This window comes from Macaca mulatta, chromosome 19 (genome assembly GCF_049350105.2).
Source record: "Macaca mulatta isolate MMU2019108-1 chromosome 19, T2T-MMU8v2.0, whole genome shotgun sequence".
NCBI classification, from domain to species: Eukaryota; Metazoa; Chordata; class Mammalia; order Primates; family Cercopithecidae; genus Macaca; species Macaca mulatta.
The window spans coordinates 59,845,477-59,871,208 of record NC_133424.1 but is presented as its reverse complement, the minus strand read 5'-3'; the positions used below and the strand labels follow the sequence as shown (position 1 = coordinate 59,871,208).

At 50.7% G+C, this 25,732-nt stretch overlaps 1 protein-coding gene across 4 annotated transcripts in view; it reads right to left on the bottom strand.

Moving 5' to 3' along the window:
• The window catches only part of DHX34 (DExH-box helicase 34), a 36,674-nt gene extending 11,860 nt beyond the window's left edge, over positions 1-24,814 (bottom strand). For 2 of the 4 annotated variants that reach the window (XR_013409948.1, XM_015124347.3), the window contains exons 1-7: positions 24,777-24,814; positions 19,701-20,688; positions 17,778-18,089; positions 14,707-14,961; positions 12,746-12,848; positions 9,661-9,878; positions 4,109-4,283 (exon numbers count right to left, since the gene is read on the bottom strand). Coding sequence is in view for 3 of the 4 variants with exons in the window: in XM_015124347.3 (XP_014979833.2) it covers positions 4,109-4,283; positions 9,661-9,878; positions 12,746-12,848; positions 14,707-14,961; positions 17,778-18,089; positions 19,701-20,405 (1,768 nt within the window). In the remaining variant the exon portion in view is untranslated. Of the gene's footprint in view, positions 1-4,108; positions 4,284-9,660; positions 9,879-12,745; positions 12,849-14,706; positions 14,962-17,777; positions 18,090-19,700; positions 20,689-24,235 lie in introns of all 4 variants that reach the window. The other 2 variants (XM_077980503.1, XM_077980505.1) reach the window with 2 other exon arrangements.
• Between the last annotated feature and the right edge of the window lie 918 nt (positions 24,815-25,732).

Here is a 25,732-nt window from a genome sequence, read left to right as displayed (position 1 = left end):
CAGGTAAGGATGAAATAATGGAAAGTCCACAGAGCCTTTCCGAACTGGCACACAGCAAGCACTCACAGAACATTCTTCTGCTTCTCAGCTCAGATTCTCTCTGCTCTAGCCCTGTTTCCTTCCAAAACAAAAATGAGGCCAGGCACAGTGGCTCACGCCTGTAATCCCAGCACTTAGGAAGGCCGAGGCTGGCTGATCACTTGAGGTCAGGAGTTCAAGACCAGCCTGGCCAACGTGGTGAAACACCGTTTCTACTAAAAATACAAAAATTAACTGGGTGTGGTGGCACATGCCTGTAATCCCAGCTACTCAGGAGGCTGAGGTGGGAGGATCACTTGAACCCGGAAGGTGGAGGTTGCAGTGAGCCAAGATCACGCCACTGCACTCCAACCTGGAGGGCAGAGTGAGACTCCATCTCAAAACAAATAAATAAATAAAAATAAATCAAACAAAAATGAACCATCTTCTCAGCCCGGGCAGCCCTCCGAGTCCAGCAGATCCAGCCTTCTGCCCACAATGAAGCCCGCTGTGCTGCAAGGATGGGGGACTTTAATGGTGTTAACACACACAGGGGTGGTCCTGCCATGGTGGGCCGCAGGCTGCTAGAAATAGAAAGTCTTGAGTCAGGAAAATCGGGCAAGATGAACAAGCCTCAGTCAGTGAACTCCCCAGGAGGGGTGAGCATGACTCAGGAATGAGGGAGAGGAAGAGTTTTGACATCCTTGAGCCCGCAAGAGAGGGGCGCAGGGCAGAGCTGGGGACACGCTGTGCAGAGGAGAGGTGGGAGGGGTCTGAGCTGTGGAAAAGCCAGGACTTCTTTCTGTGTTTGGGGGATCTTGGGTACCCCACCTGCCTGTGCCTCCCAAGGGAGGCCCTGTGATTACCCCAAGTGCCGGGGAATTCAAGCGAGGCAGCCTGTCTTTCCTGTCACTCGCGCCGGGGCACTTTGCGTCACATTCTCTGAAACAGCCTTGCAAGCCAGACACCACAGGCCACCCCCAGCCTCTAGCGGTGGCATCTGCAGCGTCAGCTGAGTGCCTTGAGACACTGATGGCACGCCACAGGATGGCCACAAGAGCGACAGGGTCAGAGGGTCTGCTGGCCCTAAATCCCTCAAGATTAACGCCCTATTCCCGATGACACATAGCATGGGGACGAGGAGCACCACATCTGCTTGTGACTGGCTACTGAAGACCTGAGATCAGGAGGGCCCGGAACTGAAAATGGTCTCCATCTACCTCTGTGGACCCGGCCTTTCTAGATCCTCACAGAACCGCCAGGTCAGCTGATGAATTTTCTGGCCACCTTCAGTCACGTAGAACCCAGTGCCACTTAAACACTTCCCATCTAATTCAAAGCTCCTCACCTGACCCAGGGCCAGAGGGACAGCTGTTCCCTCCCCTCCTTCAGGCCTCTGCCCAGGTGTCACCATTCAGTGAGGCCTCCCAGGACAGCCGCATAACACTGCTCCCAGCCCCCACGGTGCCCACCGCGCCCTGCATCCACCCGAGCGGACCGGCGGCTGACATTCCGTGTTTCACTCATTTATCTGCCCCTGTCCATCTCCTCCATTACATGTGAACTCTGTGAGGGCAGGAGTTTTGTTTTATTCACTGTCATATCTCTGGCATCTAGAACTGTAGCCATGTGTGGCCAGAGGCGGCCATATTGGACAGTGCAGATGTAGCGTGAGGGCGTTCAGGCAGTGGGAACAGCCAATGCGGAAGCCCTGTGGGGGGCACATGCCTGCTGCTACGAGAACAGTGAGGAGCCCGGTGTGGCTGCAATGGAGTGAGAGGGAGAAGGCGCAGCAGGTGCTCAAAAATTATTTAATGAATGGGCCAGGCGCTGTGACTCAAGCCTATAATCCCAGCACTTTGAGAGGCCGAGGTGGGGCAGATCACTTGAAGTCAGGAGTTCAAGGCCAGCCTGGCCAACATGGTAAAACCTTGTCTCTACTGAAAAAACAAATATTGCCCGGGCACGGTGGCTCACGCCTGTAATCCCAGCACTTTGGGAGGCTGAGGTGGGCAGATCACTTGAGGTCAGGAGTTCGAGACCAGCCTGGCCAACAGGATGAAAGCCCATCTCTACTAAAAACACAAAAATTAGCCAGGCATGGTGGTGTGAGCTGGTAATCTTAGTTACTCAGGAAGCTGAGGCAGGAGAATCGCTTGAACCCAGGAGGTGGCAGTGAGCTGAGATCACACCACTGCACTCCAGCCTAGGCAACAGAGCAAAAACTGTCTCAAAACAAAACAAAACAAAAATTAGCCAGGTATGGTGGCAGGCACCTACAGTCGCAGCTACTCGGGAGACTGGGGCAGGAGAATTGCTTGAATCTAGGAGGCGGAGGCTGCAATGAGCTGGGATCGCACCACTGCACTCCAGCCTGGGCGACAGAGCGAGACACTGTCTCAAAGAAAAAAAAAAAATTATATATATATATTTAATGGGCCAGGCATGGTGGCTCAAGCCTGTAATCACAGCACTTTGGGAGGCCAAGGCGGACAGATCACCTGAGGTCAGGAGTTCGAGACCAGCCTGACCAACATAGAGAAACCCCATCTCTACTAAATTACAAAATACAAAATTAGCCAGGTATGGTGGCGCATGCCTATAATCCCAGCTACTTGGGAGGCTGAGGCAGAAGAATTGCTTGAACTCAAGAGGCGGAGGTTGCGGTGAGCCGGGATGGCACCATTGCACTCCAGCTTGGGTAACAAGAGTAAAACTCAGTCTCAAAAAAAGAAAAAAAAAGTATTTAATGAATGAATGGGACTGTTGGTTAATATCTCCTGCCTTCTCCCTCTCAGTCCATTGCAGCCACACCGGGCTCCTCACTGTTCTCGTAGCAGCAGGCATGTGCCCCCCACAGGGCTTCTGCACTGGCTGTTCCCACTGCCTGAATGCCCTCATGCTACATCTGCACTGTCCAATATGGCCGCCTCTGGCCACACATGGCTACTAAGCAGCTGAACATGGCTGGTCCAAGCCAAGATTTCCAAGACTCTGTATGGTAAAAAATAACATAACATCTTGCAAAAAATGTTTATATTGATTATGTTAAAATTATATTTTAGGTATATTAAGTTAAATCAGCTATTTTATCAAAATGAATCTTACCTGTTTCTTTTTGCTTTTTTTTTTGTTTGTTTTTTTGAGATGGAGTCTTGCTCCGTTGCCCAGGCTGGATTACAATGGCATGGTCTCGGCTCACTGCAACCTCTGCCTCCCAGGTTCAAGCGATTCTCCTGCCTCAGTCTCCCAAGTGGCTGCGATTACAGGCTCACGCCACCACACCCGGCTAATTTTTGTATTTTTAGTAGAGACAGGGTTTCACCATGTTGGCCAGGCTGGTCTCAAACTGCTGACCTCGTGATGCACCCACCTCAGCCTCCCAAAGTACTGGGATTACAGGCGTGAGCCACTGTGCCCAGCCTGTTTTCGCTTTTTTAATGTAGCTACTGGGAAGTTTTAAATTACATACAGGGCTCACATTCTATTTTTATATTTCTTTTCTTTTTTTTTTGTAGAAACCAGGGTTTTGCTATTTTGCCCAAGCTGGTCTCAAACTCCTAGGCTTAAGCAATCCACCTGTCTCAGCCTCCCAAAGTGCTGGGATTACAGGTGTGGGCCACTGTGCCGGCCATGTTTCTCTGCTTCTGCTGGCAAGCATGTTCTAGTATTTGCATGGCTCCTAGCCCTCATCTCCGTTTCTCTGCACAGATGTTACCTTCCCCGTGAGGTCTGCCTTATACCTGAGGCCTGTATTAGAAACTGCAACTCCCCATTCCCCAACCCCGTTGTTTCTTCTCTCCAGAACACTATGCACCATCTGATCTACTATACCTTTTCCTTATTGTCCTAACTTATTGCTGGTTTTCTTCACCAAAATGTCAGCTCCCTGAGGCTAGAGATTTGTGTCTGTTCTGTCCACTGCTATATGCCCAGCACCTAGAACAGTGCCTGGCCCAGTGAAGAGTGAATAAATGAACTGGACCCAGGGAAGAAACAGACAGACTTGCCCCCAGGACACTCAGAGAGTTAGCTGTGCCCACACACGCTCCTGGTGCTCTGCGTGATCACGAAGGGGGTGGGTACTCACCAATCACAACGTCCACAGGCAGCTGGGCCAGCAGGGACCCAATGGGCGTGAGGGCCTCTGAGCTGTCTAGGGCCCCCTGGTCCCGGAGGTAGAGGATAGCGGTCTCCAGGCTGGCTGGTGGTGGGGGCTCGATGAAGGGGAAGGTTCGGGGGTCCCCCACGCTCATGCTCTTCATCTAGAATGAGAAGAAAAACCCCTAAGATTGTGAAACACAAGAGCCACTGTGCAGCACAGAGGGGCTCAGGGATCACAAACTCATGACATTTTAAAATTCCCAGTTCGGCGGGCGCAGTGGCTCATGCCTGTAATCCCAACACTTTGGGAGGCCAAGACGAGTGGATCACTTGAGGTCAGGAGTTCGAGACCATCCTGGCCAACATGGTGAAACCCTGTCTCTACTAAAAATACAAAAATTAGTGGTGTTGTGCGCCTGTAATCTCAGCTACTCGGGAGGCTGAGGCAGGAGAATCGCTTGAACCCAGGAGGTGGAGATTGCAGTAAGCCGAGATCGGGCCTCTGCACTGCACTCTAGCCTGGCAACACATCAAGACTTCATCTCAAATTCCCAGTGTCAGCCAGGCACAGTGGCTCACGCCTGCAATCCCAGCACTTTAGGAGGCCACGGCAGGTGGATCCCTTGAGGTCAGGAGTTTGAGAACACCCTGGCCAACATGGTGAAACCATGTCTCTACTAAAAATACAAAAATTAGTTGGGTGTGATGGCGGGCGCCTGTAATCTCAACTACTTGGGAGGCTGAGGCAGAAGAATTGCTTGAACCTGGAGGGCGGAGGTTGCAGTGAGCCGAGATTTCACCACTGCACTCCAGCCTGGGCCACAGAGTGAGATTCCATCTCAAAAATAACATAACATAACATAACATAACATAACATAACATAACATAACATAACATAACATAACATTCCCAATGTCAAGATCCATTGTACAGAGGCAGGCAAGGAGGGCTGCTGTCTCTGTGTCTGTCTCCCTAGCACATCTTCCCCCAGACCCTGACCATGGACGAGAGGCACATGACCTGAGCTGGACCAATCAGAATCCTTCCCTGAGACTGCAGCCAGGAAGAGCATTCCCAGCATCCTCTCTGGTTGTGGCCAGGATGGAAGCCTATCTTATTAACCCAGAACTGCTGTGACTTTTGACTTTGTCCATTGTTTGGAAATGGGCCCATCTACAGCAGATGGAGAAATTCTTGGATTGTTTCTAAGTTAGACATACCGTCTCACGAATGCACAAAATGGTAAGATCCCCCTTTCTGCCTACAATTGTTTCAGTTGTATTTCTCTCACTTGCAACCAAAAGAATCCCAATTAATGCAGTGGCCCAGGCAGGCAGCAGGTGGTGGGAGAATTAAGTGACAGCATATGTTCACCCCGGAGCCTGGTGTGGCATACGTAAGCAAACAGCACCTCTCTGGTGACTGGAAGGAGGAGAGGCTAGCAAGGCGGTTCATGTGATGGCCAGAGAGTGAGAAGGAAGCCCAGAGAGCCTGTTCGCCTGGCTTTGATCCGAGGGCACTAGAAGTTCTGGCGTCCACCTGCAAGCAGCTGCTGCTCCTTCCTCCCTGCTGACCAAGCCTTGATGTTGTCTAGGAGCTCACCCAATACTCATTTAAAAACCTTTATAGGCCAGGCGCGGTGGCTCATGCCTGTAATCCCAACACTTTGGAAGGCCAAGGCAGGCAGGTCATCTGAGGTCAGAAGTTCAAGACCAGCCTGGCCAACATGGTAAAACTCCCTCTCTACTAAAAATATAAAAATTAGCTGGGCCTGGTGGCACCCATCTGTGGTCCCAACTACTCGGGAGGCCGAAACAGGAGAACCACTTGAGCCTGGGAGGTGGAGGTTGCAGTGAGCCGAGATCACACCACTGTACGCCAGCCTGGGTGACAGAATGAGACTCAGTCTCAAAAATAAATAAATAAATAACCTTTACATTAGCAGCTCTAATTTAAAGAGGCAGGGGGCAGGGCATGGGTTTTTTTTTAATTCTGCAGGTGTTTCTAGTATGCAGCTAGGGCTGAGACACTGCTCTGATCAACTCAGGCAATGCCACAACCCTAGACAATTGCTGGGCATAGGGTGAACATATGTGACCTGCTTCTGCTGATAAGAGAGGATGAGAGACTGGCCAGAGGCTTCTAGAAAATGTTCCCGTGGTCTCAAAAATTAGACCCACAGAGAAGGGCAGTTCCTTGCTTCTGCCTCTGGATGGTAAAGGAGGAGGTGACACCCACTGTGCCTGGGGCCAGTGGCCACTCACGAAGCAGGCTCTGATGCCTGGTGGCCTGGGATGGAGCCCTGACTCTACTACTTGCCAGCTGTGTGACCTGGGGCAATATTTTCTCTCTCTGTGCATCCTTCTTCTGGTCGAAAAATTAAGATAAGACAACCTACCCCATGGACTTTGTTTTTTTATGAGACAGGGTCTTGCTCTATCACTCAGGCTGGAGTGCAGTGATGCAATCAAGGCTCACTGCAGCCTCGACCTCCTGGGCTCAAGCGATCCTCCTGCCTTAGCCTGCTGTGTAGGACCACAGGTGTGTGCCACCGCACTGGGCTAATTTTTAAATTTTTTGTAGAGTCAGGGCCTCACCGTGTTGCCTAGGCTGGTCTCGACCTCCTGGCCTCAAGCAATCCTCCTGCCTCAGCCTCCCAAAGTGCTGGGATAACAGGCATGAGCCACTCATTGTTGCTGCGGGAAGTCAGGGACCCCGAACGGAGAGACTGGCTGAAGCCGCGGCAGAAGAACATAAATTGTGAAGGTTTCATGGATATTTATTAGTTCCCCAAATTAATACTTTTATAATTTCTTACGCCTGTCTTTACTGTAATCTCTGAACATAAATTGTGAAGATTTCATGGACACTTATCACTTCCCCAATGAATATCCTTGTGACTTCCTATGCCTGTCTTTACTTACTCTCCTAATCCCGTCATCTTCTTTGTAAGCCGAGGAGGATGAATGTCACCTCAGGATCCTGTGATGATTGTGTCAACTGCACAGATTGTTTGTAGAGCATGTGTATTTGAACAATATGAAATCTGGGCATCTTAAAAAAAGAACAGGATAACAGCGATGTTCAGGGAACAAGAGAGGTAACTGAACTGGCCGCAGGTGAGCCGGATGGAACAGAGCTATATTTCTCCTCTTTCAAAAGCAAATAGGAGAAATATTGCTGAATTCTTTTTCTCAGCAAGGAACATCCCTGAGAAAGAGAATGCGCCCTGAAGGTAGGCTTATAGACGGCCCCTTTTAAGGCGTGCAGTCTTTTATGGTCAAGCCCAAGGGATGAAATAAGCCCCGGTTTCCTGTAGTGCTCCCAGGCTTATTAGGTGGAGGAAAATTCCCGCCTAATAAATTTTGGTCAGACAGGTTGTCTGCTCTCAAACCCTGTTTCCTGATAAGATGTTATCACTGACAATGCGTGCCCAAAACTTCATTAGCAATTTTAATTTTGCCCCATCCTGTGGTCCTGTGATGTCACCCTGCCTCCATTTGCCTTGTGATATTTTATTACCTTGTGAAGTATGTATCTCTGTGACCCACACCCTATTCGTGCACTCCCGCCCCTTTTGAAAATCGCTAATACAAACTTGCTGGTTTTACAGCTCGGGGAACATCACGGATCCTGCTGACATGTGATGTCTCCCCCGGACACCCAGCTTTAAATTTCTCTCTCTTGTGCTCTTTCCCTTTACTTCTCAACCCAGCCAAGACACTTAGGAAATAGAAAAGAACCCACATTAAACATCAGGAGCGGGTTCTCCCGATAATTGTGCCTGGCAGCACCAGTATTTTTTTTAAAAAAATATGAAATCAAACAGAATAGAAAATAGTGTGCACCTCCTGCAGGAAGGCCACTGGTTTGTGCTACACCTGCACGTGAGCCTGTGGTAGACACCATCAGCTGCTCCCAACTTTCCTTTTCCTTTCGTTCCTGAGCACAAGGACTACACTTCCCAGCCTCCTTCATGGCTGGGCGTGGCCACAAGACTGAGGATGGACAGGGAGTGGTGAGGGCAAGGCAAGTGCACCATTTGCAGGCTCGACCCACAAACCCTCCTGTACTCACTTCCCACGCCCTTGACCCTTTGGCTGGCTGGACACACATGCAGGAAAAGCCCCTGGGGAAATGATAGAGCCACAAGAGGGAAGGAGCCTGGGTCCATGAATAAAGAAAATTGCCTGCCAAGCTGGAAACCACCATTCCACTGTTGGCCATTCGTGACGTTGTGTATTTGTCATGGCAGTCTAACCTATGCTAAATTAACAAACGAGGTACAAATCATGACATAAAATGTATTGAGAAACCCTGGTTTTAAAAGCCCTTTCCTGCTAGGTTTCCTGTTACAGCTGAAAGCATTCTGATTGAGTCACTGGTTCTTCCTTTGACCCTATAGAAAAAAATTTTTTTTTTTTTGAGATGGAGTCTTGTTCTATTGCCCAGGCTGGAGTGCAGTGGCGCGATCTCGGCTCACCGCAACCTCCACCTTCTGGGTTCAAGCAATTCTTCTCCCTCAGCCTCCCAAGTAGCCAGGATTACAGGTGCGCACCACCACACCCGGCTAATTTTTTGTATTTTTAGTAGAGACTGGTTTCACCATGTTGGTCATGCTTGTCTCAAACTCCTGACATCAAGTGATCCACCTGCCTTGGCCTCCCAAAGTGCTGGGATTACAGGTGTGAGCCACCATGCCCAGTTGACCCTGTGGATTTAAGGAACAATTCTCCCCTCAACAAGGGTTTTGACATTCCCCTCAGTGGCTTGGCTAGCCCTATCCTTCCTGGCCCTGACACTCTGGAATTGGTCCTGTGTAAATGCTTCCTGGCTGGCCAGGCACAATGGCTCACACCTATAATCCCACTACTTTAGAAGGACAAGGTGGGAAGATCACTTGAGCTCAGGAGTATGAGACCAGCCTGGGCAACATAGCAAGACCTGATCTCTACTAAAAATTTAAAAAGTTAGGCTGAGCACAGTGGCTGACGCCTAGAATCCCAGCACTTTGGGAGGCCAAGGCAGGTGGATCACGAGGTCAGGAGAGTGAGACCATCCTGGCTAACACGGTGAAACCCTGTCTCTACTGAAAAAAAAAAAAAAAAAAAAAATTAGCTGGGCATGGTGGTGCGTGCCTGTAGTCCCAGCCACTTGGGAGGCTGAGGCAGAAGAATCACTTGAACCTGTGAGGCAGAGGTTGCAGTGAGCCAAGATCACGCCACTGCACTCCAGCCTGGGCGACAGAGGAAGACTCCGTCTCCAAAATAAATAAATAAATAAAATTTTAAAAGTTAGCCAGGCATGGTGGTATGTGCCTATGGTCCCAGCTACTTAGGACGTGGAGGTAGGAGAATCATTTGAGCCTGTAAGATGGAGGCTGCAGTGAGCCGTGATCACACCACTGCACTCTAGCCTGAGTGACAGAGCGAGACCCTATCTCAAAATAAAATAAAATAAAATAAAATTTAAAAGGCCTCCCAGGTTCCTCCCTGTGCCAGCAGTCAGCATATAGTCCCGTTTCTGCCCGTGCCTCACCTGCAGCACCAACGAGTCCAGGGCCACCCTCCGAATTTCCGGGACTGGGTAGGGGGCGAAGGCATCATAGTCCGATTCGGCATAGAGGCGGAAGCAGACGCCGGGACCCGTGCGGCCTGCCCGGCCCTTCCGCTGCTCTGCACTGGCCTGACTGATCCAGAACTCCTGCAGCCGCTGCAGCTTGGCCTGCGGGTCGTAGCTCATCTCCTTCACCTTCCCTGGATGGGAGCAATGAGGAAAGGCAGTCTGTGTGTGGCAGCCACGTGCGGCCGGCCACTCGCCAACACCCTCACTCCTTTATTCTGTTAATGATAACCGAGGGCTTATTCTGAGTCCAACTCTGACATTTTATTTATTCTTTCATTTCCTCACTTACACATCTTTTTTTTTTTTTTTTTTTTTGAGACAGGATCTCATTGTCTCCCAGACTGGAGTGCAGTGGTTCAATTACAGCTCACTGCAGCCTCAACCTCCCAGGCTCAAGTGATGATCCTCCTAGCTCAGCCTCCCGAATAGCTGGGACTAAAGGGGCACGCCACCATGCCCAGCTAATTTTTTGTAGATATGGGGTTTCACAGGCTGATCTCACACTCCTGGGCTCAAGCAATCTGCCTCCCTTAGCCTCCCACAGTGATGGGGTTACAGGCATGGGCCACCGCACCCAGCCTTTCACTCACACATCTTTTCTTTTTTTTTTTTTTTTTTCTTGTTGAGACAGAGTCTCCCTGTGTCGCCCAGACTGGAGTGCAGTGGCCGGATCTCAGCTCACTGCAAGCTCTGCCTCCCGGCTTCACGCCATTCTCCTGCCTCAGCCTCCCAAGTAGCTGGGACTACAGGCGTCCGCCACCTCGCCCGGCTAGTTTTTTGTATTTTTTAGTAGAGACGGGGTTTCACCGTGTTAGCCAGGATGGTCTCGATCTCCTGACCTTGTGATCCGCCCGTCTCGGCCTCCCAAAGTGCTGGGATTACAGGCTTGAGCCACTGCGCCCGGCCCACTCACACATCTTTTCATTTATTTTCCCAAGCCTTTGTTTCTTCAGAGGTTCATTTATCCAATCAATACTTATTAAGCACCTACTATGTACCAGGCACTGCAGTAGGCACTAGGGGAAAAGCAATGAGCTAAACAAAGGCCCTAGTTTCACAGGACTGAACAGAGCACTGTATTTCCTCCAGTAGCAGAACAACCTTTTTTCACATTTCTTTTTTTTTTTTTGAGACGGAGTTTTGCTCTTATTGCCCAAGCTGGAATGCAATGGCGCAATCTCGCTCACTCCGCCTCCCAAGTTCAAGTGATTCTCCTGCCTCAGCCTCCCAAGTAGCTGGGATTACAGGAACCCACCACCACGCCCAGGTCATTTTTGTATTTTTAGTAGAGACGGGGTTTCACCATGTTGGCCAGGCTGGTCTCGAACTCCTGACTTCAGGTGATCCACCTGCCTCGGCCTCCCAAAGTGCTGGGATTACAGGCATGAGCCACCGCACCTGGCAGGCACTATTTTTAAAATTTCTCTCTCTCTCTTTTTTTTCAAAACAGGGTCTCGCTCTGTTGCCCAGGCTTGAGTGCAGTGGCACAATCACGGCTCACTGCAGCCTCGACTTCCTGGGCTCAGGTGATTCTCCCACATCAGTTTCCTGAGCAGCTGGGACTACAAGCATGCACCACTAAGTCTGGCTAATTTTTGTATTTTTAGTAGAGACGGGGTTTCACCATGTTGGCCAGGTTGGTCTCAAACTCCTAACCTCAAGTGATCTGCCTGCCTTGGCCTCCCAAAGTGCTGGGATTTATAGGCGTGAGCCACTGCGCCCAGCCTAAAATGTCTTAATGGCACATGAAATTATGAACCATTTTACCATCAATGGCATCCCAGAGTCAATACGACCAGGTAGCTGCTAACACTTATTGAGTGATGGCTCTGTGCCAGGCACTAAGGCACCCAAGGGTGTTAAGTCATTTAATCCTCATAACCTGAGGGAGGGCATGTCACTGTCATTTTACAGATAAGCCAACCGATGCATGAAGTGTCAGTGACATGAACGCAGCCACTCACCCAGCACTGAACCCGGCCGGGCAGGCTCCAGTGTCTCCAAACACGATGCTATGCTGACCTTCCAGCGAACATTCAGGTCAGGAAGACAGAAAGTGAACAAACACAGCAGCACATATAAAACAGAATGCTGGACCAGGCGCAGTGGTTCACGCCTGTAATCCCAGCACTTTGGGAGGCCGAGGCAGGCAAATCACTTGAGGTCAAGAGATCGAGACCAGCCTGGCCAACATGGTGAAACCCTGTCTCTACTAAAAATACAAAAATTAGCCAGGCGTGGTGATGCACGTCCGTAAACCCAGCTACTTGGGAGGCTGAGGCAGGAGAATCGCTTGAACTTGGGAGGCAGAGATTGCAATGAGCCAAGATTGCATCACTGCACTCCGGTCTGGCAACAGAGCAAGACTCTGTCTCAAAAAAAAAACAAAAACAAATTGAATGCCAACGCCCCTCATAAGAGAAGCAACACTGGATGAAGAAGGGGGAGGGGATATCTCTTAGAGTGGACAGGATGGGCCTCTCTGACGGGGGGACCTGTATGCAGGCCCTGAAATGAGGTGAGGGCCTCAGCTGTGTGAATACCTGGAGAAAGACAGTTCTCAGCAGAGAGAACAGTAAGTGCAGAGGCCCCAGGGCAGAAGCAGGCTTGGGAGGCGTGAGAAAAATTAAGATGCTGCCACTGGTCCACGGCCCCACATGTCATCTTCCAGCATCCCAATTCCGGAAATCCAAAATCTGAAATGCTCAAAACTCTGAAATGTTTTCAGCGCTAACATGACCCTCCAATAAAATGCTCACTGGAGGATTTCAGAGTTTTTGATTTGACATGCTCAAATAATAAAATAGATACAAATATTCCAAATTCCAAAAAACCCGAAATTCCAAACACTTCTGGTCTCAAGCATTTTGGACATGGGAAAGTCAACTGTACTCCCACTTCAAGCTGGTGCGTCCCTGCCACACGTGTACACCTCCGGACCCCATGCTCCTATCTAAGTCCTTGCAGGTGGCGGGTAGGGGCTTGTGGTGGTCTTTACCAGAATCTACTACAAAGCGGATCCCATCAATGGTGACTGAGGTCTCAGCGATGTTGGTGGAGAGGATGCATTTCCGGACTCCAGGTGGCGCCACATCAAATACCTGGGGGAAAGGGAGGGGGTGGTGTCAAGAACTAACCCAGCCCCGACGAACCTATGTGTCCAATTTCCCATCCACCCCCATGTCAGCAGCTTCCCTGGAACCCTTTCCTCCTCCAGAGACCTCCCTCTCGGAGACAGCTCACCATCCACCCCATCACCTGGGCCATCCTGGGCTCCCCCCATCCTCAGACGGGGGCAGTCTTGCTCTGTCACCCAGGCTGGAGTGTAGTGGCATGATCTCAGCTCACTGCAACTCCACCTCCTGGGTTCATGCAATTCTCTTGCCTCAGCCTCCGGAGCAGATGGGATTACAGGCATGTGCCACCATGCCTGGCTAATTTTTGTATTTTAAGGAGAGATGGGGTTTCACCACGTTGGCCAGGCTGGTCTTGAACTCCTGACCTCAGGTGATCCACCCGCCTAGGCCTCCCAATGTGCTGGGATTACAGGCATGAACCACCACACCCACCACCCGATCTGAACATCTTGAACTTTTTTTTTTTTTGAGACAGGGTCTCACTCTTTGGCCTACACTGGAGTGCAGTGGCATGATCACAGCTCACTGCAGCCTTGACCTCCCGAGCTCATGTGATCCTCCCGCATCAGCCTCCTAAGTAGCTGGGATTATAGGCACATGCCACCATGCCCAGCTAGTTTTCTTTTGTTTTGTAGAGACAAGGTCTCACTATGTTGCCTAGGATGGTCTCTAACTCCTGAGCTCAGGTGATCCTCCTGCCTCAGCTTCCTGTGCTGGCATTATATGCGTGAGCCACCGCACCAGGCCATCTTGAACTTTTCTTGAAATCCTTCCCTCCTCCCACTGCCCGGCCCCTGCCCTGGTCCAGGCCTCTCCTCACCCACTCTAATCCTGCTCTAGCTTCCCCTCAGATCTCTGGCCTGTGGACTCACATGGCAGCCAAAGGGATCTGCTGAAGCACAAACTGGCACTGCCCCTGCTGGGGGCCGAGGTGGGAGGATCGCTTGAGCTCAGGAGTTTGAAACCAGCCTGGGCAACACAGTGAGACCTCTTTGCTACTAAAATTTAAAAAAAAATTAACGAAGGCCAGGCACGGTGGCTCACACCTGTAATCTCAGCACTTTGGGAGGCTGAGGCAGGCAGATCACTTGAGGTCAGGAGTTCAAGACCAGCCTGGCCAACATGGCAAAACCCTGTCTCTACTCAACATACAAAAGATAAGCCGGACATGGTGGTGTGCACCTGTAGTCCCAGCTACTCGGGAGGCTGAGGCAGGAGAATCGCTTGAACCCGGGAGGCGGAGGTTGCAATGAGCCACAATCATGCCACTGCACTCCAGCCTGGGTGACAGAGTGAGACTCTGTCTAAAAAAAAAAAAAAAAAAATTAACGGAGTATAGTGACACACACCTATAGTTGCTACTTGGGGGACTAAGGAGAGGGGATCACTTGAGCCCAAGAAGTCAAGGCTGCAGTGAGCCCCAATTATGCCACTGCACTCCAGCCTGGACAACAGAGCAAGACCCTGTTTCAAAAAATAATAATAATTGTTTTGGAACACAGACTCACCCACTCAATTTATGGCTGCTTTCATGCTGCAACAGTGGGGCTGAGTAGCTGTGACAGACAGACAGCACATGGTCCATAGCTCTGACAATATCTACTCTGATCCTTTCTAGAAAGTTTGCCGACCTCTGGTTTAGAGCATGGGCTCCAGGGCCAAACTACCTGGGTTCGCAGCCTGGCTCTGCCACAAGGTGGCTACGGCTTTGCACAAGTGCAGCCCGCGAGCCCTGCGTCTGTGGAGTTACACAAGTCCTGTGTGCAGCCACCCCTGACTCATGCAGACCCCTCGCCTGCCCTACTTGGGCTTCCTGTGATACCTTGTCCTGGTCGGCCACAGACAGGGCGCTGTGCAGGGGCAGCACCACCCAGCGCTGAGTGTGGCTGGCATAGGTCTGGACGGCCTCCAGCACGGTGCTGATCTCCGCCATGCCGCTGAGGAAGACGAGGAGGTCACCCCGCTCCTCAGGTGGGTACTTGTGGTCAATGGACTCCAGTACCCTCAGGAAAGGCCGTGGGTCCAGCTTCTCTGACTTGGACGTGGTCGGCTCCGCCTCCTGTGGCTGGTACACAACCTGAGAGGAGACAGTCCCAGGTAGAAGCACACCCTGTCCCTCCAGCTCAGAGCAATGGGCTGGGGAGGCTGCAGGCTGACGGGGGAGACCCAGTTGACGGAGAAGACACAGTGCAACAGGTACAGGCTGGTGGGCAACTCTGTTCCATGTGGTCATTCAGGGATCCAGGCTCCTCCTTTCTCATTAGTCTACCATCTCACTGGGCAGGATTTCTCAAAGTCAGCAAGATTGACATTGCAGTCTGGACAATTCCTTGCTGTGGGGGCTGTCCTGTGCATTGTAGGATATTTAGCAGCATCCCTGGCCCCTACCCACTAGATGCTAGTAGTCTTCTCCTCTGGTTGTGACTATTAAAAATGTCTCCAGATACTGCCACATCTTCGCTGGGGGGCAAAACCACCCCTAATTGAGAAACAGGTGATAGACAGCACACTGCAGTTACATAATTTCTGAAGGATGTAATAAAAAGACAAAGTAACAAAGCAACTGCAAGGCTTGTGGGGTGCTGGTAATGTCTGACTTTTCTAAACCTGGGTGCTAGCTACGTAGGTGGCTCAAGCCTGTAATCCCAGTACTTTGGGAGGCTGAGACGGGAGGATCACAAGGTCAGGAGATCGAGACCATCCTGGCTAACACAGTGAAACCCCGTCTCTACTAAAAAATGCAAAAAAACTAGCCGGGTGGGTTGGCGGGCGCCTGTAGTCCCAGCTACTCGGGAGGCTGAGGCAGGAGAATGGCGTAAACTCGGGAGGCAGAGCTTGCAGTGAGCTGAGATCCGGCCACTGCACTCCAGCCTGGGTGACAGAGCAAGACTCCGTCTCAAAAAAAAAAAAAGATGTATTTAACTGGGGAAAACTAATTGAGCTATATATTTACAATGCATGCATTCTCTTGTGTTTAGAGTAGCTTCAACAAGAAAAAAATTCTAGGTGATGGAACCAGGATGAAAACCCTAGAAATCAGGTTGGTTGGATGACCAGGAGAGGACCTGAGCCTGAGCCAGGTTGGCTGGCTGATTTCCAGGCATAGTTGGCTCACACCTGTAATCCTAGCTCTTTGGGAGGCCAAGACGGGAGGATTGCTTGATCTCAGGCAGACAACATAGCAACACCTCGTCTCTACTAAAAAAAAAAAAAACCCAAAACCCTAGAAAACATTTCTCAGGAAGCAGCCTCATTCTTTTTTTTTTTTTTTTTTTTTTTTTTTTTTGAGACAGGGTCTCGCTCTGTCACCCAAGCTGGAGTACAGTGGCATGATCTCGGCTCACTGCAGCCTCCACCTCCCAGGTTCAAGCAATTCTCCCACCTCAGCCTCCTGAGTAGCTGGGATAACAGGGGTGCACCACCACTGAAGCTAATTTTTGCATTTTTAGTAGAGACAAGGTTTTACCATGTTGGCCAGGCTGGTCTCGAACTCCTGACCTCAGGTGATCCACCTGCCTCGGCCTCCCAAAGAGCTGGGATTATAGGCATGAGCTACCACACCTGGCTGGCACTCTCTCTCTCTCTCTTCTTTTTTTTTTTTTTTTGAGATGGGTCTTGCTCTCTTCCCAGGGTAGAGTGCAGTGGCATGATCTCAGCTCACTGCAACCTCCGCCTCCAGGCTCAAGCAATTCTCCTGCCTCAGCCTCCCAAGTAGCTAGGATTACAGGCACACGCCACCGAGCCCAGCTAATTTTTGTATTTTTAGTAGAGATAGGATTTCACCATGTTGGCCACGATGGTCTTGAGCTCTTGACCTCATGATCTTTCTGCCTCAGCCTCCCAAAGTGCTGGGATTATAGGCACGAGCCACCATGCCCGGCCCATTCTTTCTTTTTTTAAGGCTGCTTAGAAGGCAAATTGATGGGCATTTGGAACCAGAAATCACAAGAGACAATGAAGTTCTTCCTGTAGGTCTTGACTACACAGACAAGGATAATTCACTAAGACAGTGTTTCTCAATTAGGGGTGGTTTTGCACCCCAGGGAACATGTGGCAATATCTGGAGACATTTTTAATAGTCACAACCAGAGGAGAAGACTACTAGCATCTAGTGGGTAGGGGCCAGGGATGTTGCTAAACATCCTATGATGCACAGGACAGCCCCCACGACAAGGAATTATCCTTGACTGAAATGTCAATCTTGCTGACTTTGAGAAATCCTGCCCAGTGAGATGGTAGACTAATGGGAAAGGAGGAGCCTGGATCCCTGAATGACCACATGGAACAGGGTTGACCACCAGTCTGGATCAGTCGCACTGTTATCTAAGAGAAATAAACTTCTCTTATTTGAGACTTTACATTTTTGTTTTGTTTTTTTTCTTTTTGTTTTTTGAGACAGAGTCTTGCTGTGTCATCCAAGCTGGAATGCAGTGGTGCGATCTCGGCTCACTGCAAGCTCTGCCCCCTGGGTTCAAGCGATTCTCCTGCCTCAGCCTCCCAAGTAGCTGGGATTACAGGCGCCCGCCACCATGCCTGGCTAATTTTGGTTTTGTATTTTTAGTAGAAACGGGGTTTCACGGTGTTAGCCAGGATGGTCTCGATCTCCTCACCTCATGATCCGCCCGCCTTGGCCTCCCAAAGTGCTGAGATTACAGGCATGAGCCACTGCGCCCAGCCATTTTTGGGTCTTCTTCTAACAGCTTTTACTCTAATAAGCACTTAGCACTCTAACCAGGTCATTATGAATGCTCAGAAAATAGTAGCTTTAAAAAAAGAGAACATCTTTAAATAAAAGAGATGGGAGATACAGCCGCAGAGAGAAGAGGCATGTCCAGGTTTGGACAGAGACCAGGTTAGAGGTCTGGGGATGGAGGAGGAGGGGGAAGTACTCACTGTGATGGGGAACAGCCTCCCGGGCACCTGTACCACGGGGGCATTGCTGAAATAGCTGGAGAAGAGCGAGATGTTGATGGTGGCCGACATGAGGATGACCTTGAGGTCAGGCCGCTTGGGCAACAGGCGCCGGAGGACACCCAGGAGGAAATCATTGTGGAGATGCCGCTCATGGACTTCATCCACAATCAGGACCTCGTACTGGGGCAGGCTGGGCTCCCGCTGGATTTGTCGCAGAAGCAGCCCCACCGTCAGGAACACAATCTTGGTGGCCGCCGAACGCGTGCTCTCAAAGCGGATCTGGTAGCCGACCTGGGGTGGGATGAAGAAAGGTGTGGTGAGGAGAGGACCCTGAGCCTGCGTATCAGCCCCTGGCCCTGCCCAAATTGAAAATCTAAGGAGGCAAGGTGCAGTGGCTCACGCCTGTAATCCCAGCACTTTGGGAGGCCGAGGCGGGCGGATCACCTAAGGTCAGGAGTTCGAGATCAGCCTAACACAGAGAAACCCCATCTCTACTAAAACTACAAACAAAATTAGCTGGGCGTGGTGGCGCATGCCTGTAATCCCAGCTACTTGGGAGGCTGAGGCAGGAGAATCGCTTGAATCCGGGAGGCGGAGGTTGCAGTGAGCAAAGATCGCACCATTGCACTCCAGCCTTGGGCAACAAGAGTGAAACTGCATCTCAAAAAAAAAAAAAAAAAAGAAAGAAAAAAGAAAATCTAAGCAAATGCCATGCCTAGCCATCAGACTCTGGAGTCCAACAGCTTGGGTTGGAATCCTACCTCTGCCACTTAGTGCCACAGACCTTGGGCAGGCAATGCCATCCCTTATAGTTTTCCCCCAGATGCTGCAAGAATGCCATGTGACAATGCACAGAAAGTATCTAGCACCATACCCCATGTATATATGTTTACTATAATACAAATAACCTTTTCTTGAGTCCCTACTATGTGCCAGGACATTATGTGCCACTCTAAGTGCTTTATGTATATCAACCCATTTCATCCTTATGACCACCATGACACAGAAGGACTATTATTGGCCTTCCAAGATGGCAGTTTGCATTGCGGTGATTGCCAGGAATTATCTTCGCAGCTGGGCGCAGTGGCTCATGCCTGTGATCCCAACACTTTGGGAGGCCGCGGTGGGTGGATCACCTGAGGTCAGGAGTTTGAGACCAGCCTAACCAACATGGCGAAACCCCGTCTCTACTAAAATTACAAAAATTAGCTGGGTAGGGTGGTGGGTGCCTGTAATCCCAGCTACTCAGGAGGCTGAGGCAGGAGAACTGCTCAAACCCGGGAGGAGGAGGTTGCAGTGAGCTGAGATCGTTCCACTGCACTCCAGCCTGGGCGACAGAGCGAGACTCTGTCTCAAAAAAAAGTGACGAGCCTTTAGGACGTTTCCCATTGTTTTGCCATTAAAGTGCTACACTGGTAATGCTAGCTCCTTTGTCATATAGACCACGGACAAGCCAATCTGTGGATAAAGTTCTAGAAGAATCATTACTGGGTCCAAGGGTAAGTGCTTTATTTTTTTTTTTGAGATGGAGTCTCGCTCTGTGGCCCAGGCTGGAGTGCAATGGTGTGATCTCGGCTCACTGCAAGCTCCGCCTCCCGGGTTTACGCCATTCTCCTGCCTCAGCCTCCTGAGTAGCTGGGACTACAGGCACCCGCCACCACGCCTGGCTAACTTTTTTTGTATTTTTTAGTAGAGACGGGGTTTCACCATGTTAGCCAGGACAGTCTTGATCTCCTGACCTCATGATCCACCTGCCTCGGCCTCCCAAAGTGCTGGGATTACAGGCGTGAGCCAACATGCCCGGCCAAGTGCTTCATTTTTATTGATACTGCCATATGGACAAGCAACCTATTCCCCCAAGGTCGCCCTGGAAAAATCGGAAATCTGGTGCGTCCCACTCACCTGTGAGCCATACTGACTAAGGCTCTCAAAGCCTACACGCTTGGCCAGTGAGATGCAGGCGATCCGCCGGGGCTGGGTACACGCCACGTGACTGAAGCCAGCAGTCAGCAGGTACTGGGGCACCTGAGTGGACTTGCCACAGCCGGTGTCACCGGCCACTACCACCACCTGGTGCTCCTTCAGTGTCTGCAGGATGCGGTTCCCGTACTGGGCGATGGGGAGGGCTGCCCGCTCACGCTGCAGCTTGGCCAGACGCCCAAACGCCTGCTTCTGGCCAAAGTCCAGATAGTGCAACAGGGCCCGGCGGAACTCAGACACTCTCTCCGCAGGCAAGTGCCTGCCCAGCCCCTGAGAGCCCCGTGTGTCAGGGCCAAGAACAGAGAGGTTGATGCGGTAACGTGGGTCATAAGCGCGAGGCAGGTCGGCCAGCGCTGGGATGCTGTGCTTGGGCTGTCCAGCGTCTTTCTCCTCCTTCCTGGAGGTCTTGAGATTCTGGAATCTCTGCAGGCGCTCAAAGAAGGTCCAAAACTTCTGACATTCCTCAGAACCCTGACGGATGTAATCCTCCTCACGGAAGAAGGCATCTTCCAAGAGGCGACGTGTCTCTGGACAATTCCAGTCCCATTTCTCCAAGGCCTCTTCCTCGCTGGGAGCCCAGTGGTGGTCTCGGCGATCCCTGCCCTCTCTTGTTCTAGGAGGAGGCATGTTACTAATCCACAATGGGGGTCTCAGTTCTGATCACCCAAAACAAATATTCTCATCCATTCCCAACCTGCAACAATTTAAGAGGCCAGTGCCTTAAATTGCAACAGAGAACTACTTTATCTTCAAAGAGCTAATTTTTCCTCCTAGTCACGGCACAGGACCACCACAGATGATAAAGTGGTCAGGGGACTGCTTGAGCTGATGACACAAAGGGTACCTCATGATACCTGCAGTGATCTCTGGGATGGACACAAGTTCATTCTGGGTTTTCAGGCCCTGGATTCTTAGGAGAGAGAACAGAAGACATTCATTCACTTTTGGGAACAGTGCCTTTTTTTTTTTTTTTTTTTTTTTTTGAGGCAGGGTCTCACTGTTTCCCAGGCTGGAGTGCAGTGCCGCAATCATGGCTTACCACAGCCTCGACCTCCTGGACTCAAGCGATCCTCCTGCCTCAGCCTCCCAGCTAATTTTTTACTGTTTGTAGAGATGAGGTCTCACCATGTTGCCCAGGTTGCTATCAAACTTCTGGGCTCAAGCAATTCCCCCACCTCAGCCTCCCAAAGTGTTGGGATTACTGCTGTGAGCCACCACGCCCAGCCCATTTTTAGAAACATTTCTAACAGCCTATTTCTCAAGCACTGAACCAGGAAAAGGAGGTAATGAATACGACCACCAGAGTCCTCACAGATGGCCATGATCACATCATCTCTCATGTGACACACACGTCATCAGACTGTGACAATCCAGTGATGGGCACTGTGATAACAGAACCCTAGGGAGCTGTGGGACACCAAAGGAGCTTCCTCCACCTTCCCATGCTTGGGAATCGTGGAAGGATCCTGGGAGGAGGGAATGTTTGACCTGACACCTAAAGGAGAGATGTAGGTCACACGGCCAACCAACAGCAGAATCTTGTCTCAAAAGGCAGTAACAGGAGAGAGGTGTGATGTAATGAAAAGAATAAGGCAAGGGTTCTTCACCCGGGGTCCAGTGAGATTCAGAACATTGAGATAAAAGGCAAAATTTTGCAAGTGTTATATATTATTTTTGCCTGCCTGGCACAACCCCTTACTTCTTTTCTGAGGATAGTATCCATCTTCCTTTGGAGAACAGCCCTTCCTCGATTCTACATGGTTCAAGGGCCTTTAAGTCAAAGAACCACTATTGGGTAGGCAAGTGACAAAGACCTGGCCAATCATGGTACTCTACTCCCCCTCTAACCAATGATTGGTCTGAGAAGTGGACACATGATGGAAGAAGGGCCAATCAGGGCCCTTTTGTGGAATTTACACTCGGTTGCTAGGACAGAAAAGCTCTCATTTTATCCATTATAATCAGGCAAGTTTGATATAAGCCTGGAGCTGTTTGTAGTAGCTCTGAAACATGACAGAGTCTTTCCTAAAAATCTATCCTAGAGAAATAACTAGATACAGGCACAAGGATATCACGGTGCATCACAGGGAGAGGGTGAAAGAGGAAGAGGGAGAGGAAGAGAAGCTTGGCAACATCATTTAGGTCTTGAAGCTTAGTTTCCTTCAACCCCCCACTTCTCAGCTACACAAGAAAATGCCTTTTTGCTTACAGTTAAGAGTCTTTTGTTTTTGTTTTGAGATGGAGTCTTGCTCTGCCACCTAGGCTGGAGTGCAGTGGTGTGATCTTGGCTCACTGCAACCTCCACCTCCCGGGTTCAAGCAGTTCTTGTGCCTCAGCCTCCCAAGTAGCTGGGATTACAGGCGTGTGCCACCATGCCCAGCTAATTTTTTGTATTTAGTAGAGACAGGGTTTCACCATCTTGGCCAGGCTGGTCTCAAACTCCTGACCTCAAGTGATTCACCCACCTCAGCCTCCCAAAGTGCTGGGATTACAGGCGTGAGCCACTGTGCCCAGCTCCCTGGGCAAATTAACCTGAACTAACTTCAGGCAGTTTTCATCATGTATAAAACAGAGATAATATCCTCTCAAAACTTTACAACATTTAACCATCAATCTTGGTAGAGAGAAGCTAAGTAGTTAAATAGTAACTAGAAACAGAAAACAGAAAACTAACAAGCAGAAAACAGCAAGAGGAAGTGGGGCAAAATCTGGAAACAAAATTAGACTCAAAAGGCCACAGTTCCCTATCATAATGGTGCTAACAATGCTTCCACCTCTTCTTGTGTTTTCCTGTTCTAGGAGGGAAGTAAGTTGAGGGCTTGGAGTGTTACTGTGACTCCGGGTCAGTGATTCTTCGAAAATGAGAGCGTTCCGGCCGGACGCGGTGGCTCACAACTGTAATCCCAGCACTTTGGGAGGCAGAGGCGGGCGGATCATGAGGTCAGGAGATCGGGACCATCCTGGCTAACATGGTGAAACCCCGTCTCTACTAAAAATACAAAAAAATTAGCCGGGCGTGGTGGCGGGCACCTGTAGTCCCAGCTACTCAGGAGGCTGAGGCAGGAGAATGGCATGAACCCGGGAGGCGGAGCTTGCAGTGAGCCGAGATCACGCCACTGCATTCCAGCCTGGGCGACAGAGCGAGACTCTGACTCAAGAAACAAAAAAATGAAAAGAATATGAGAGTGTTCCTCTGAGGCTACAAACTGCCTATGCATGCTGAGCCCCACTGACAGCATCCCATGCCTCTCAAGCTGTCTATCTTTTTCAGCTTCTAGGTTGTCTGCATCTTCTAGTTTCTGTGTAACTGTGTCTCTGACCATCTTTTGGTCTCTTGGCCTATTTGCCCTGGGCTCATGGCCTTTAGTGGGTTTGTTTCCCCCTCTGTCCCCTCCATCTCTCTCCATTCCATCTTCAGGCTTCTGTCTCTTTTTCGGTCTGTCTTGTTCATCACCCTCATCTCTCTTCCCTGTCCTGTTCTGGTCTCATCTCTCTTCATTTATCTGAGTCATTTCGTAGTCTGATTTTCTCTGTAATCCAGCTCTTCCTTTCTCCATCTCTCTTCAGTTCTCCATTTGACTTTCTCCATCTTTCTCATTTAAAAAAAAGCTTTTTCAGGCCGGGCACGGTGGCTCATGCCTGTAATCCCAGCACTTTGGGAGGCCGAGGCAGGCAGATCACCTGAGGTTGGGAGTGCGAGATCAGCCTGACCAACACGGAAAAACCCCATCTCTACTAAAAATACAAGATTAGCCGGGCGTGGTGGCACATGCCTGCAATCCCAGCTATTTGGGAGGCTGAGGCAGGAGACTTGCTTGAACCTAGGAGGCGGGGGTTGCGGTGAGCTAAGATCACGCCATTGCACTCCAGCCTGGGCAACAAGAGTGAAACTCCAAACTCCATCTCAAAAAAATTAAAATGTTTCATTTTTGTTTTTTCGAAACAGGGTTTCACTCTTTCACCCAGCCTGGAGTGCAGTGGCGCAGTCACAGCCTACTGCAGCCTTGACCTCCCAAGCTCGAGCGATCCTCTCACCACGGCCTCCCAAAGTGCTGGGGTGACAGGCGTGAGTCACCGCGCCCTCTTTCTCATGTTGTTTTAATCTTTTTTTCCTCCCTTGTGTCCTTCCAGTGTTCACTCTCCATCACCTTCTCTATTTCCCCATTTAATACTTTATCTCCTAATATCAGAAGCTTTAATAATAGCTCATGCTTGCTTACTGCTTACTCACGTTAACACACAGACCTATTCCTATCTGTATGATTTATTCCTACCCCACACCTATGTACATACACACACACACTTTTCTCACGACTGTAAGGCACTATGATCACCCCCTATTTTACTGAGCAATAGAGAGGCTAAGTGAGTAGCCAAGTGTCAGATGAGGAACTCAAATCTAGGGGTTCGGGCTCCACTCCCTCACTTTTCCATTTCTCAGCATCATTCTCCATTACCTCCAGTTTTTGTGGGGTTCTCCCTACTTCACTGTCTCCACCCTTCCATATCTCTCGGTGTCCCACATGATTCAGTGTATCGTTTCTCCATCTAATTCCCTTTTTTCTGTTTCTAGCGTCCACGATCAGTTTCCGACTTTCCCCTCCACTCCCCAAGTTTAAGGGCGACCACGCCTCTCGGCCTCGTGGTCTGAGCCTCTGGCTGGAACCTATTGCAACTCTTGCCCACGCTCTCTAGTTTTCAGCTTCCCTCCTCTCCCAACACCCTCGTCTTTCAGTCCCTCAGTTTCTCGAGGCTTCTTTTCGTGCCTCCGTTTCTTTCCGTCTCTGGCCTGTCGCCCAGGTTCTCCCAGAGACGCTCAGGTGCCATCTCCGTCCGCGTCTGCCGGCCCTTCGGCTGCCTGCTACATTTCTCCTCATCTCGAGATTTCCCTTGCCCCTGGGCTCGCACCCCAAATTACCCCCGACCGGCCCAACTCCGGCAGCCATCGCTGCCACCACTGCCACCACCCGGTGTACCCGCCCCGCCCTCCTCACTTACTACAAGCCGCGAACGCCTTAACTTCCGGTTCCAAGAGCCCCAGTCTTGCGCCTGCGCACACCGCCATCTCGGTCTGACCCCGCCCCGCCACCACAGAGGAGCCAGTCGGAAGCTCTGGGCTGCCCAAGACCCATCCTGCGCCTGTGCACAGCACGCTTCCGCCCCGCCTCGCTTGGGGCGGAGCCGCTAGAGATTGCGCCCTCTAGAGGCCAGTAGAGGCGTTGCGGTACAGACTTGCAGGCACATCCTCCCCGACCCCTCCCTCTCCTCCCCAGGCATAGCCACGTGCACCCAAGCCCCGGGCCCAGGCACTTTTTTTTTTTTTTTTTTTTTTGAGACGGAGTCTTGCTCTGTCGCCCAGGCTGGGGTGCAGTGGCCGGATCTCAGCTCACTGCAAGCTCCACCTCCCGGGTTTACGCCATTCTCCTGCCTCAGCCTCCTGAGTAGCTGGGACTACAGGCGCCCGCCACCTCACCCGGCTAGTTTTTTGTATTTTTTTTAGTAGAGATGGGGTTTCACCGTGTTAGCCAGGATGGTCTCGATCTCCTGACCTCGTGATCCACCCGTCTCGGCCTCCCAAAGTGCTGGGATTACAGGCTTGAGCCACCGCGCCCGGCCGGCACTTTTTTTTTTGAGACGGTGTCTCGCTGTGTCTCCCGGAGTGCAGTGGCGTCATCTCAGCTCACTGCAACCTCCGCCTCCCAAGTTCAAACCATTCTCCTGCCTCAGCCTCCCGAGTAGCTGGGATTACAGGTGCACACCACTACACCCGGCTGATTTTTGTATTTTTAATAGAGACAAGGTTTCACCATTTGGGCCAGGCTGGTCTCCAACTCCTGACCTCAAGTGATCCTCCCGCCTTGGCCTCCCAGAGCACTGGGATTACAAATGTGAGGCATCACACTCAGCCTTACCTCTTTTCTTTCTACAACCCCATTTTCTGTTACCTTTCCCTG